The sequence below is a fragment of the Eptesicus fuscus genome, chromosome 10 (assembly GCF_027574615.1).
Source record: "Eptesicus fuscus isolate TK198812 chromosome 10, DD_ASM_mEF_20220401, whole genome shotgun sequence".
Lineage (NCBI taxonomy): Eukaryota > Metazoa > Chordata > Mammalia > Chiroptera > Vespertilionidae > Eptesicus > Eptesicus fuscus.
The window spans coordinates 61,017,922-61,031,593 of NC_072482.1; the positions used below are offsets into that span (position 1 = coordinate 61,017,922).

The 13,672-nt window shown below is 38.2% G+C and overlaps 1 protein-coding gene across 1 annotated transcript in view; it reads left to right on the top strand.

The window, feature by feature from the left end:
• Positions 1-13,672, top strand: part of FIG4 (FIG4 phosphoinositide 5-phosphatase) — an 88,639-nt gene that overhangs the window by 23,603 nt on the left and 51,364 nt on the right. The window contains exons 6-11 of the mRNA XM_008157915.3: positions 970-1,118; positions 3,858-3,986; positions 5,837-5,937; positions 7,169-7,331; positions 7,732-7,829; positions 12,124-12,257. Of these exons, the coding sequence (XP_008156137.1) occupies positions 970-1,118; positions 3,858-3,986; positions 5,837-5,937; positions 7,169-7,331; positions 7,732-7,829; positions 12,124-12,257 (774 nt within the window). The remainder of the gene's footprint in view (positions 1-969; positions 1,119-3,857; positions 3,987-5,836; positions 5,938-7,168; positions 7,332-7,731; positions 7,830-12,123; positions 12,258-13,672) is intronic.

Below are 13,672 nucleotides of genomic sequence, written 5' to 3' on the forward strand. Positions count from 1 at the left end.
TTTCACCTCCTTGGTTAAATGTACTCTAAGTATTTTTTTTTCTGAGACTGAAAAACCAACAGTTTTTATCCATGTGAGATTAGATGCTAGTAAAATTAGAATTGTGGTATCATCAAATAATTATGGTAAAATTGAATTTCACAGATGAAACAAAATCAATTCCAACAAATAACATGAAAAATTAAAGATGAAGTAGTGATTGAAATAATGTGTCTCCAGATAGAATTGTAACCATCTTAAATATGACTAAAATATTTTACAAATTTGTATAAACATAAAGAAGTCTTGATACCTTTTGAAATTATGTGCTAAAATACATATAACTAGAGATACTCATAAAAATTATTACTTATGTCAAATAAGTATTTAAAGGGTTTCTTTTGGTTTAAAAGCCAAATTTTATTTACACAGACTGTTCAGACTATTCTAATTACTTGGGTGGCTGTTACTTTCTAAAACATGTTTCACTATAATGGCTTATACTATATTCTTATTCCTGTTTAATCAAAAAGTTAGTTATGATGCCATCATTAATAATGAATAGAATTATTTTTGTTCATGGTTAAACTGTAATACAGACCATGCACTGTTGTAGTGGATATTGTAACATCAATAGATCTCGATTCAGATATACATGAGAGTGTGACACCTTTGCATGAGGCCATGTAGTTAGATTGATTTCAGTATGAAGCAAAAAAATGCACATTGCAAATCAATGAGTGTATGTTACTCATGTTGTATTGTAGGTTTCTAGTCATGCACATGCCTAAGTCATGCAATGATTTTTAAATTTCCAATTATATTTATGGTTCACTATGTTTTACAGTGCTTATTTGGATAGCATTGCTTTTAGGTATAGTAACAGTTGCTAAGTAATTTAGTTCACAGTTTTTAATTCCATATGGGAGCCAAGGCTGTGAAATATCTTTTGCTTTTGTAATTCTTATTAAGTTCCAGTTCTGTTCTCAGTTACAGCTATGATTTGTCCCACTCACTTCAATATAATCTCACTGTCTTGCGAATGCCCCTGGAGATGTTAAAGTCAGAAACGACCCAGACTCGCTCGGAGAGTTTTGACATCTTTGAAGATGAAGGATTAATTACACAGGGTGGAAGTGGTAGGTGGTTTTCAGCACATCTAATGTATGTTAATGTGGGTCTCCATGAAATGGCATCTCATTAAATTCACTCACATTTCCCTCATATATCTCTATCCCTCATTGCTCTTTGTCCTTACATGAGGTTGTTTCAGATATATGAACTTGACCAATTCATTTTCATAGAGATCATTAATCACCAGGTGATTTTGTGAGCCAGCCAGAAAATCGTATGCTGACATTTCATAGCAAATTTTTATGTACTTTTTATGGAATGCATTCAGGTCTATACTTCGATTAAGTTAAAATAAGGAATTTTGTTTTAAATATTGGAGAATACTCACTACAACTCCTCCCCGCCCCCCCCCACCCCCCAATCCCCATAGTGACCAGTTAAATATGGGCTGAATTTTAGGGGGAAAAAATCACCATGGGTTGTCTATCGTGTCCTAGACATTTATATACAAAGTCCCTAATCCTCATAAAAACTGCTTAGTTGGTAAAATGCACTTTTAAAGAAATAAAGACTAAGTAGGAAACTGAGGCCTGAGATTAACATCACATGACCAGTGTCCAGAGGAGCCAGTGCAGCAGGTCAGAGGCTATTCTAACTGTGGTCCCAGCTTGACCCACTGGTCCCTCATAGGCCTCGCTTCTGTCAGGACCACTGCAGGACCATTGTGTGACCAGTCTAGGACGACCCTGGAGATCCTGGACTAATCAGTCACATAGCAGAATCCATAGCTTTACCCCTAGATTTTTGGGTTGGTCCAGAACTCTAAAGCCAGAAGCATTGCTAAAGTGAATGTTGTGAGGGAATCGTTTCAGACCTAAAGCTAAGGCAGTTTAGCTGATAGATACGGGATACGTAGTAAGTCAGCAGTGTCTTGGGTGCACTGTTCTATGCAGTGTAAGTGAGAGTGATGAAGATGTGGGTGTAGGAGGTAGAATGTAATGTAAAGTTCTAGAAGGTTTGTCCTTTCAGGACCCTCAAGAAAAGGCTGTGCTCTGTTCGCATTTGCCAAAGGTTCTGGTACACTCTGAGAAGACTTAGACTGATACTAACACTGAATGTCATTTCTGTCATTGCCCTTAACTGTTGTTAATTTATTAGATTGACTATCACTTGAGCTAAGATCAAACCTAGTGCACCCACCCTACCCCAGAACATCCAGATCACATAAATTTGCCCTGATTCAGATATGTGAATTGTAACCTACACTACTAGAGACAGGTGGAGGGTAAAATAATGGGTGCCTGAATGTTTGCTTGTATTATTTCTTCTAAATATCACCCTTAGTAATAGAAAATCTAAAAGTAGTAGTAAATTTGCACTACAGGTCATCCTAAATAAAAATTGAATATCTGTCTGGGATCTGAATTAAGCCTCTGAAGCCACTTCATTTTTTACTATCTCTAGAGCAATTGTACTCGATAGATATGAGTAACAGTGTGTATTAGATTTTTATAGCTGCTGTAACAAATTACCAAAAACTTAATGGCTTAAAACTATACAGATTTACTATCTTATGGAAGTCAGAAGTCCAAAGTAGTTCTCAGTGGACTAAAATTTGGGTGTGGGCAGAGCTGCATTCTTTCCTTGAAAATGTAGGGAAAGTTTGTTTTCTTGTCCTTTTCATCTTCTAGAAGCTTCCTGCATTTCCGGGCTCATGGCCCCGTTCTGTCCTCAAAGCCATCAATGGGCAGCCAAGGTTTTTTTCATGTTACATCGCGATAACACTCCTGTTTTCCTCTTTCATTTATAAGGACCCTGATTTCAATGGACCTACCTGGGTAATTCAAAATAATCTCCCCATCCCAAGGTCATCCGATTAACATATATTATTTTATTTAATCTGAACAGTATCTCAGAGGTGAATAGTAATAGTATTATCATTTTATAGTTTGGCAAATTGAGTTTTAGAGATGTTAAGTAACTTGCCATAGGTCACAGAGCTGATAAGTGGCAAAGACAGAACTCCAGTCAATGTCTGTGTTATACATGCTCTGTGTAATGCCTTAAAAGGTCAGAGAAGAGTTAATTTTTATGAATCAAAACACGTGTATTTGTCATAGTGTATAAACACTCTTGGTGTATCCTGTTTTGAGAAGAAAAATAGTATTGATTACCTGCTATCTAGAACCTGCAATCTTTTAAACCATTATCTTATAAATATATTTATTTCTTATTTTGCATTTCATAGAACTTTTGATGTTCAATAAATGCATCTAGATATGCTGAAATTGTGTTTGATGAAATTAAACATTACATAGAAAAAGCCTCGTATAATGACTATCACTATGAAAGTATCACCAAGGCACCAGGCGTGTTCTCAGGCCTTTATGTGCATTATCAACTTAGTTCATCTTTACAACAACCACATGATATAGGTACAAGTGAAGAATTGGGCACTGAGATAGCAAGTAACACTCATGGTCACACCTGTCACTCTGACCCCAGAGCGGTGCTCCCAATCCTGCTCTGAGCTACCTCTCAGTCTTATTCATGTATTTGTTTGTGTCCTTAATTTCTCTATCTTTTCTCTTAGGTTAAAAACTCTCACAAAATGTGTTTATTCTTGGACTTTGTGTAGTATGAGCACAGTGTTCCAGACAATTATATGAATTATATCCACTGAAAATGGCAATGCTATTAATCAGCCATTTTTTTGAAGTTAAAAACAGAAGTTTAAGGTCTTAAAAATGAGCTGAATGCCAACCAATTTCCTCATCTTTCTGATACCAACTTTTATTTTTCAGGTGTATTTGGGATCTGTGGTGAGCCTTATATGAAGTATGTGTGGAATGGTGAACTTCTGGATATAATTAAGAATACTGTGCATCGTGACTGGCTATTGTATATTATTCATGGGTTCTGTGGGCAGTCAAGTATCCTTTTTTTTAAAAAAAATTAGGACATGCAATATTAACCTCATGCTGTACCAATTTGTAGAAAGCTATCTATGAATTATAAGATTATAATTATCATGCTGTGTGCCCAGCTGGCAAACTTACCCACAATGCCATGTAGCAAAAATACAAAGAGGAATACAGATCACTTGAACAGATCTATTATGTACACAGAAAGATAAGAAATAAGGAAGAAAATGCAATGTGCATTGTAAGTTATGTGGTGATAAGTATCATTCTTACCTGAGAAAGGGAGCAGAATCACTTACAGGTGGGGAGGATGGGGCAGGCTCACAGGAGAAGTTGAACTTGGCCTGGGCCCTAAACAAAGTCAGGCCTTAGCAGTGAGCAGGGCGTGAGAGCGTGGGTTGAGGGAGCACTGTGAGTGTAGAGGGGGGAAAGTTCATGGGCGTGTTCTTGTGGCTTGTGTTTAAAACCCCTGGGAGGTACAGTGTAGTGGGAAGGGCTTGGTAGGAGGGACTCAAATAGTCAGTCACCAGATTGCTTTGGTGGTCAGACTAAGGACTTTGGTGCTAGAACTTTTGAATGTTTTTTTCCAGGAAGGTGATGTACAAAGGAGTACTTAGAAAGCTTGAGGTGACAGCCATTTTCAAGCTATTAAGTGACATGCGACTAGAAAAAGGGACATGAGTTAGGAAAAACTGCAGTGGTTCAGGCATAAGGTAATGAAAGCCTGACTGGAAAGGGGTATGATAATAGAAGTAGCCTTGGGTTAAGCTGGTGAGTTCAATTTTATAAATACTTTCCCCCTTTTTATTTAATTTTCTAGCTATGTGAAACTTTTCTTTCCTGTGCTTCATAGGGGATCTCAAATGGATCCTCTCCACAGTCTGACTATAACTAGAGATAAACTAGAGGTCTAGAAAGGCAATGTGTACACTTTCTAGAAGTGGTGTTTAGGTTTTCCCCACACCCTGTTGAAATCACGTAGGGCATTTGTGCACCTAGCATGTCATCTAGTTGACATTCTTCCTTGTGTCTTAGATTTTTAAAGACCTATTTTAAAGACTAAAAATTTGCTATTTTAAAGTAGCAAATAGCATAATAGATTGTCATTTTAAAGCTCATTACTTTAAAAGACAAATCTAATCTCCTAGTTATCAAGCATTTAATGAATTCTGGAAGTTTATATGATGATAAAAGTACTTACTACTTATTAAACATTTACTATAGGCCACACATTACTTTTATATACATCACCTGACCTAGTCCTCCCAACTTAATAAAATTAGTTACTTTATTAGTACTTACAACATTTCACAGAATATGAACCTGAGGCTGAGAAAGTTTAATGAGGTGACACAGCAATGCTAGAAAGCTGTACGTTGGTTAAACAGTTCACAGCGTTCGGTTTTTGCAGGTAGGTGACACATTTGAGTCACTGTCATACTCCATTCTCTGAGTATGACATATTGCTTCATAGTTTAAATAGCCTGGTAGTTGACATGTGCTCTCTTTGAGGGTTGTATGACCTCTGAAGACTAAGGAAGGATTCGTTGTACCTGTTTACATCCTTTAGTTGGTACAAGGACAGACCAGGGCTTCCCTTGAGCAGTATTCCTACACCCGGTTACCATTTCCTCTGAAATTCTCAGAAACCACTTCTTAGGGAGGTCTGTTTTTGCCTTAAATACCTGCACCATTCAGAAGAACAGTTGGACCCAGTGCAGTTCGTTCTTGGGTGTAGCTTTTGGGTATTCTTTAACCTACTCGACAAGATGTATTTAAATGTGTATTTAAGGTGTAATGATTCTCTTGGTTTGGTGTGACTGTCATGAATGCTGAAGAGCTTTAACTTGATTTCTAAGAGCTGTTGATCTATGGGCGACCAGTGTATGTCACTCTAATAGCTAGAAGATCCAGTAAGTTTGCAGGGACCCGTTTTCTCAAGAGAGGTGCAAACTGTGAGGTAAGATGGAAAAAACAACAGCGCTGCTGGCATTTTAACCTTTTACATCAACTTTCCTGGCAGATGAAGCAAAGCAGAATTTTAGAAAGTGGAATGTCTTTGTTTGGGACTTTATCAAGAGAATAGTTTTCCAGGGTATCTGAAATTTGTGAGAAATATGACATATGCAGATGTGCTGAGGAATCAGCTGTCTTAGAGCGAGTTATGCAACACTTCAGGGAGTTATGAAATGTCTAATGCTTTGGAGGATGAACCTTTTCTGTCACATATGAAAACTGTAGTGCATATTTAGTATGGAGACTAAAATAGCAAAGCACCTCCACCTAAGGAGTAAGTGGAGGGAGCACTTGTTGGAAGAGCATCCTGGATAAGAAGAATAAGGAGAGGAAGGCATGGGAAACTGTTCACCCTCTTCTCTCTGCTTTAGCTTGGCTCAAGGCAGACTCCTTATTCTATTCATACTAGAAAAACAACAGAAATTCATCTATCCTGCCATCAGTCATGGAATCCCCATTGAGTGTGCCGTCTCTATTTTCAATAGACAACTTGTCTTAGACAGATGTATGATGATTGAGTAGACAGAGTGAGTGAGACATTGGGTTTTGATCCTGATTTAAAATAGCAACATTGTTTTTAAAATTATATTAACAATGAAAATAGTTTTAAAAAATCAGAATTTTGTAGTTATAATATTTGCTTTTGAATAGTCATAGGGTAATCCAACAGACATGTTTTTAATGCCTTTGAAATTATTTTTTGTCATATCCTTATTTACCTTTTATAGATAAAGCCACCTCAGGACCCCTTTTTTATTTCTTCTGTCCATCACATGCTATGTGACTCTCACTCTTGTCCTTTCATTCCTCCTTGGTTCTCAGAATTGAATTTTTATATTCCACTGGTTTTCCTAACCTCCTGTATAATTCCATGTAATTGTGTGTTTTTTTTTCTCTCTCCCTTTCTGCCTTTTGTATCACTCAAGATATTATCCACTATTTGTGTTACTGGCTATTTCATTTCATTTTTCCTGGTCTATTCTCTGTTATTTTTAATTGCTTTCCTTTATTGCATTATAATGGTTTTCCTTTTCTAATATACACAATGAAAATTTATCAACATTTATCTCTCTCAAAACATTCTAAGAATAGGAATTATAATTTGTGTACTTGAAATTTTTTTCATTAAAAATGTCTAAGAACATAAAATATCTTTCATGTGCCTTTCTTTACAGGGCGATGTTGCAAATGAAGTGGAGACTGAACAGATACTCTGTGATGCTTCTGTGATGTCTTTCACTGCAGGAAGTTATTCTTCTTATGTACAAGTTAGAGGATCAGTTCCTTTGTACTGGTCTCAGGACATTTCAACTATGATGCCTAAACCACCTATTACATGTGCGTGGAACAATATTTTTAATAGTAACTCTTCTTTATACACATTTAGAGATAATTGACTATTATCAGAGAAATCTCATAAATGCTTCTGTTTTGACAAAGTTTTAGTACTAGAAAGAAGATAATTTAGAAGATAATTCTATTATTTCATACATAACTTTATATTTTTCTTTTATTTTGGCTGCTAGTAAATTGCTTTAGAAATGTAAAAAAATCGTTCAAATTCAATAAATGAAGAATGAGTGTGTTGATAAGCTTGAGAGGAATTTGGGAATGGAACTAGTGGATTAGTTGAATTGCATTTCTGTAAACATTAAGTAACAAAACAAAACCCTATACTTTTTTCTTGTTTTATAGTTTCCATTCTGGTATTTATTCTTTTCCCCCTTTTTCTCCCTAGTGGATCAGGCAGATCCATTTGCACATGTGGCTGCCCTTCACTTTGACCAGATGCTTCAGAGGTTTGGCTCCCCCATCATCATCTTGAATTTAGTGAAGGTATGATGTGCTCACCTTTGTGGTTATGAAATCAGTCACACTGGGCAACCTTTTCCCCAGCACCAAGGGGTTTGACAGGCTGGCGTTACCTTTCCCCGGAGGAGAGACTTGTAGACTTAGCACGTTCTGATGGCTTACTGTGTCTGAGCTGTCTGAGCTGCTGTCCTTTGACTTCAGATCATGTGGCCTCTTCTGTGGGTGCCGAGAATCAGTGATACGTTTCCAAGGGAAGAGTGTGATGTGGTGTGTCAGTCTCCTGATTTCCTCGAGTGAACTAGATATGGGTGACAGTTTGCCTTAGTTTCCAGGACAGCTTGGAGAAGGAAGTATGGAGATCAAACAGCCACAGCCCAGCATTGATACAGCCAGTTCCCTTGACAATCCAGAAGATCTCCTGGGCAAATTAATACATAGTAATAGGACCGAAAGGCTAGATTCAGAAATTGGGGTGCTGTTGTGGCTCGAGAGCAGGTGGACAAAGTGGTGGCATAGCCCGCCCCGTAGTTCTCTGCTTCCTTGTCAGAGTACACTGTGTGTGCTCACTGTGTATGAGTAGGTATGCAGGTCAAAGGTCTAGGATGGAGGACAGGGAGACCAGATAATAAATTGTGTCTGTATTTGTTGCAATGAAGTGAATTGAAAGAATCTCAGTCTGCAGCCAAGAGAGTATGGAAAACAAGGGTTACGTTATTGTGGCAGCAGCCAACAGCCTAATAGCATCTGAGATTATTTTGAGAGGTTGGTTAGTAAATATAACTCATTTTAATCAAACCCAAGGAATCCTGTGTTCATTTAGTCCATTGTTTAACAAGTATTTTTGAACTTACCTTTTGTGCTGGGGCAACCATAGAAACCATGCCTGCCTTCACAGAGCTAACAGTCTGTTGGAAAAGACGATGAAGTAATGCGGAGGTACCCAACGGGGTAGATGGTGCTGTGAGAGCTTACAGTGGCAGAGATGGCTTCCCTGAGGAAGTGATGAGTCAGTGCATCTCGAAGGAAGAGGCGTTAACTAGTCCAAAAAACCAGAGAATAGTATTCAACTCAGAACAGTAGGTACAGAGCACCTTAAATAGGAGGGGATATGGTGCGTTTGAGGAAGAAAAGGCCTGTGTGACTGGGGCCCAGGGAATGAGGGCAGGAGAGCCTGTTGTGAGCTGAGGCTGAAGAGAGAGTTCTTGTAGGGTGCCTTAAGGCTGGTCTTTATCCTGAGAGCAACAGAAAGCCATTGAAGATTCTGCATGGTTGAGAGGATCGTGACTAGATTTATGTTTTGAAAAGATTGTTCTGACCTCCACATAGAGGACAGGCTGAAGTCAATGCTGGAAGACCACATAGGAGGCTATTATAACTATCCAGAAAAGGGGTGACTCTGGTTTCCCTAGAGTTGATGTGGTAGAGATGAGAGAAGTGGTGGAGGAGGTGGATTTGGTGAAGGGCAGGATTTAAGGTGAGGGAAAGAGAGATGTCAGGCTTGATTCTCAGGTTTTTTACTTACTCGGGTGGGTGGATGGAGATGCCATCCACTGACATAGGGGACGCCGGCTCAGTCTGTGGGGCAAGATGGTGAGTATGGTTTGGACATGCTGAGGTTTATGTGGATCGGAGTCCTCTAAGAGGAGGTGGCAAATAGGTGTTCGGTTTGCAAGTTGGAAGCTCAGAGAAGAGGTCTGGGCCGAGATGTGACTTTTGTGATTCATCTGTTACAGGTGCTGAGGCGTGGTTACAGATGGGATGCCCATATAGAGGCTGTAGAGTAGGAAGAGGAAAGAGCCTTTGGTCCAGTCTTGAGGACCTCCAGCTCTTAGTGTTCAGTTAGAGCTGTCTGAGTCTATTAGGGAATAAGAGGAAAAACAGATAAAAGTAGGCGGGAAACCAAATGAGTGCTATGTCATGAAAAGCCAGAGAAGACATGTTTCATGATGAAGAAACTAAGTGGTCAACAGTGGGAAATGTTGACGGGTCAAGTCAGATGAAAAGGGCAGAAATGCTCATTGGTGTTAGCAGGGTACTGACCGGAGCAGACCGAGGCGTGGGGTGAAGGTGAGCAGCGGTGGCAGTGAGTACAGTACCCCCGCCCCTGCTGGGGAGCACTTCCTGCGGGGGGAGTACCTAGTGAAAAATGAAGACAGTTGGTGTTTTTATCAATTTTAAAAAAGAGATCATGATGATGTGTTTAAAAGACTGTGGGGAGGATCCATTTGAGATCCCCTATGAAGCACAGGAAAGAAAAGGGATGATCAGGTATGGAGGAAAGGAGGAAATCTGAAACACTGAGGGAGGAATTATGTTCACGGGATTTCAGAGAATAGTAGGGTGCAGGGCTGAGTGTGTGTGTGTGTGTGTGTGTGTGTGTGTTTTAAATCAAGGGTTTGGAGGAACATGGCCTAAAAGTGTGGAGGATGGTAGGGAGGGGAAGCCTTGGACAGTGAGGCAGTCAGCTTCATTTCTCCCTTTGTTGCTCTTTGATTTATGTAATTATTGCATCCTACCAGGGGTTGACTTTGTAAAATAAATCATTCAGATAGTAGGTGCATCATTTTCTAGACTTTTGTTCACATTAATTCAGAAATTTCATTTTCACGTCTCTACCCCTATCAACTCAGAACAATATAAGGCAATAGCTGGATGATCTGTAACTTCAGCCTAGTATTGAACAGTAGCTATAATATACATAATTGAAAAATTAAAGTAAGACAGCTCTAATAACAAAGACCGTCATGAACACTTTTCTAGCAAATGTATAGAAAATAAAATGTTGATAGTATAAAAATAAATTATTGCTAAAACACTAAATTATAAGGTATTATTGGAATATAAATATTCACCTAAATTGTAGATATTCTTCATGTTATAGAGTACTGATAGTTGGTTAGAAGCTATAGTTAAATGGAGATTCAGTCTATGACCTTTGAAATAATTCTCTATTAAATATACAGATTCAGGAAGTGATATCTGATACATGTAAAGTGTTCTCTTGCCCAGATTTCTCAGAAGTACATCTGGTTTTTGTTTTTGTTTTAATATTTAAAGGCCAGTCTATTTTTCCATTGTCATAAAAATCCTGACAATAACCAGAGATTAACTTAAAATAGTTTGGAGATTAAGTGACTGACTTGTGGAATAGAAATAAAATGTTGTTATTTTTGTCATTATTTTATTCATAGGATAAAAGAGGATATTTATTCAGTTCACTGGCAAGACAGCCTTATTAACTTGTGATTAAGGAGTCAAAGAATGTGTGTGTGTAGAATGATACCAAGGATATTTACTCTTTATTCTGCCTCTATAGGAAGTTACTAAAGTGAAATACTTTCCTTAATTTCTTTTCTCTTTTACCCTGTGTTGTGAGCTCCCCACTCCTAACCCCCACATCTTGACTGTGGCAGTTTGAGGCACTGGTTGACAGACATTTTGCAGCAATCCATACGCCTTCAATGCTGCTACAGGGGTCCATAGAAAGTCAGCCTGAGATCAAGCATAACTGAACATCAGAGGTTTTTAATCTGGGGCCCTGGATGGCCATTATAGGGGTTCTGAATCCTTTAAAATGTCATGCAAAATCACTTATATATGTGCAGTTTTCATTTGGTTGTTAAAGGGGCCTGTGACCCTAAGGAGGTTGACTAGCCCATCCACTACCACTGTGGGCAGACAGTGCATAAAGCAGATTCTTTGCATAGAGATGATCAAAGGTTGATTAAATAATCTTTTCTCTCTGTCTCATAAAATGTCAGATTTGACATAAAAATTTTATGAAAGTTTTTATTTCCCTAGTTGATTTAAGTGCTTTTGAGAAAAATTCCAGATAATAATTTATTATTCTCAGATGCAAAAATAAGCTAAATATGTGTATCCTAAACTGATGTAACACTGTTTTAAATCAACTCTTTTCTAATTTCCCCATTTGATTTATTTAGCTGTACAAAATAGATACTCTTTTTTGTTTCCACAGTGGTTATCTAATTAATTTCATGACAACTAAAAAGTAATCACATGTGAGTGAGAGCATGTGATATTTGTCTTTCTCTGACTGGCTTATTTTGCTTTTCATAATAATCTCCAGGTCCATCCATGCTATCACAAAGGGTGAGAGCTCCTTCCTTTTTACAGCCACATAGGATTCCATGGTGTAGATGTGCCACAGCCTTTTAATTTTCATAGGCAGGTTTCATGTCACTATCTTTAAGACTTAGGCTTTTGTCTTGTCTTGTGTGAAAAGTAAAAATGTTAAAACTCTGTTCCTCTGATTTAAAGTAATTAGAACACTGAAAATGTTTACTATTTGACAAAGGAACGAGAGAAAAGAAAGCATGAGAGAATTCTGAGTGAAGAACTTGTAGCTGCTGTGACGTACCTCAACCAGTTTCTGCCTCCCGAGCACACCATTATTTACATTCCTTGGGATATGGCCAAGTACACCAAAAGGTGAGTAGATATTAACCCGTCTGGTTGTGATAGTTTCCTTTTCATGTGACGTCAAAGAGCAGAAAGCGGATCTCTATGGCAAAGTAAATGTTACTCTTTCAATTCCTTTTATAAACCTGCTGAAGGTCTGTTGAGAGCTTAAATTAATAGATCAATTCTTTTTTTGGTCCACTTTAAAAAATATATATTTTTATTGATTTCACAGAGGAAGGGAGAGGGAGAGAGAGATAGAAACATCAGTGATGAGAGAGAATCATCGATTGGCTGCCTCCTACATTCCCCCCCCACAATGGAGACTGAGCCTGCAACCTGGACATGTGCCTTAGATTCGAACCCAGGACCCCCTAGTCCACAGGCCTACGCTCTATCCACTGAGCCAAAGCAGCTAGGGCTTCTGGCCCACTTTTTATACCGTTCATAAATTCTCTTTGAACTAGCTAGTCATTTCAGATCTCTACTCCACTCCCTTTCCATAAAGGCACTCATTTCACTTTTTCTGTTTTATTCTCTGGCCCTGTTTAGGTGCTTTCTCTGACACCTTTCAGATGATCTCACTCATGGATGAACCTGCAGTAGCTCCCCAGTGTTTATAGTAAATCCACACTCCCAGATATAATGTTAAAACTCATTACCGGGTTGGTTCCAGAATATAATAATGTTTTTATTCCCTGGGCTGTTCTGTTCCTGAAAAACTGAAATTCATGCTCTGCCCCCAATGTGGCAGCCTGGGTCCCATTCCTGAGTCTTTGTTCTTGTTATTCCACTCATCCCCCCATTTCCTCCACTTCTACCAAGGGTGCGTTCCCACTTCTTTTACTTGTCATGATCCGATTCAGAACATCTCCAAAGAACTTTCTTTAATTAACTTTGCACTGTCTTTTTACTCATTTACTAGGCATCATACAAACAGTGGGTTTATTTTGAGGTCTTTAAAAAAAATGTTACTTTATTGTTTTGCACTTAACTCATTATACCTTTTTCTAAATAATACCTTTTTCTAAATGTAGTTAGATACACCCACAACACACTTTCCCTAAGTATAATAAGCCTGATTACAGGGTGGTGCCATTCATGTTAATTAATTTTCCAGTATTTTCTTCACCTGCCACCCACACTATGCATTGTGCTGTCTTCACAATCATTTTAGTCATTTTATGAACAGGCATTGATGTGACTGATATGAGGAGTGCAAGGCTTTGGGAAAGCTCTTGCAAGGATGTAATATGCCAAGAGGAAGGTTTGCCAATAGTTTATATTAATTTACAGGCCCTTCGTGTCCCTTTGCACCAAATCTTATTAGTTATTGAATATACTTTATATTCTAGAAATTGCTACAATGTCCCTATTGAGTACACACCAAAGATTTTTAAGATGAAATCCCTGAAAATCATTAACCAACAACTTTATTTGCTTGA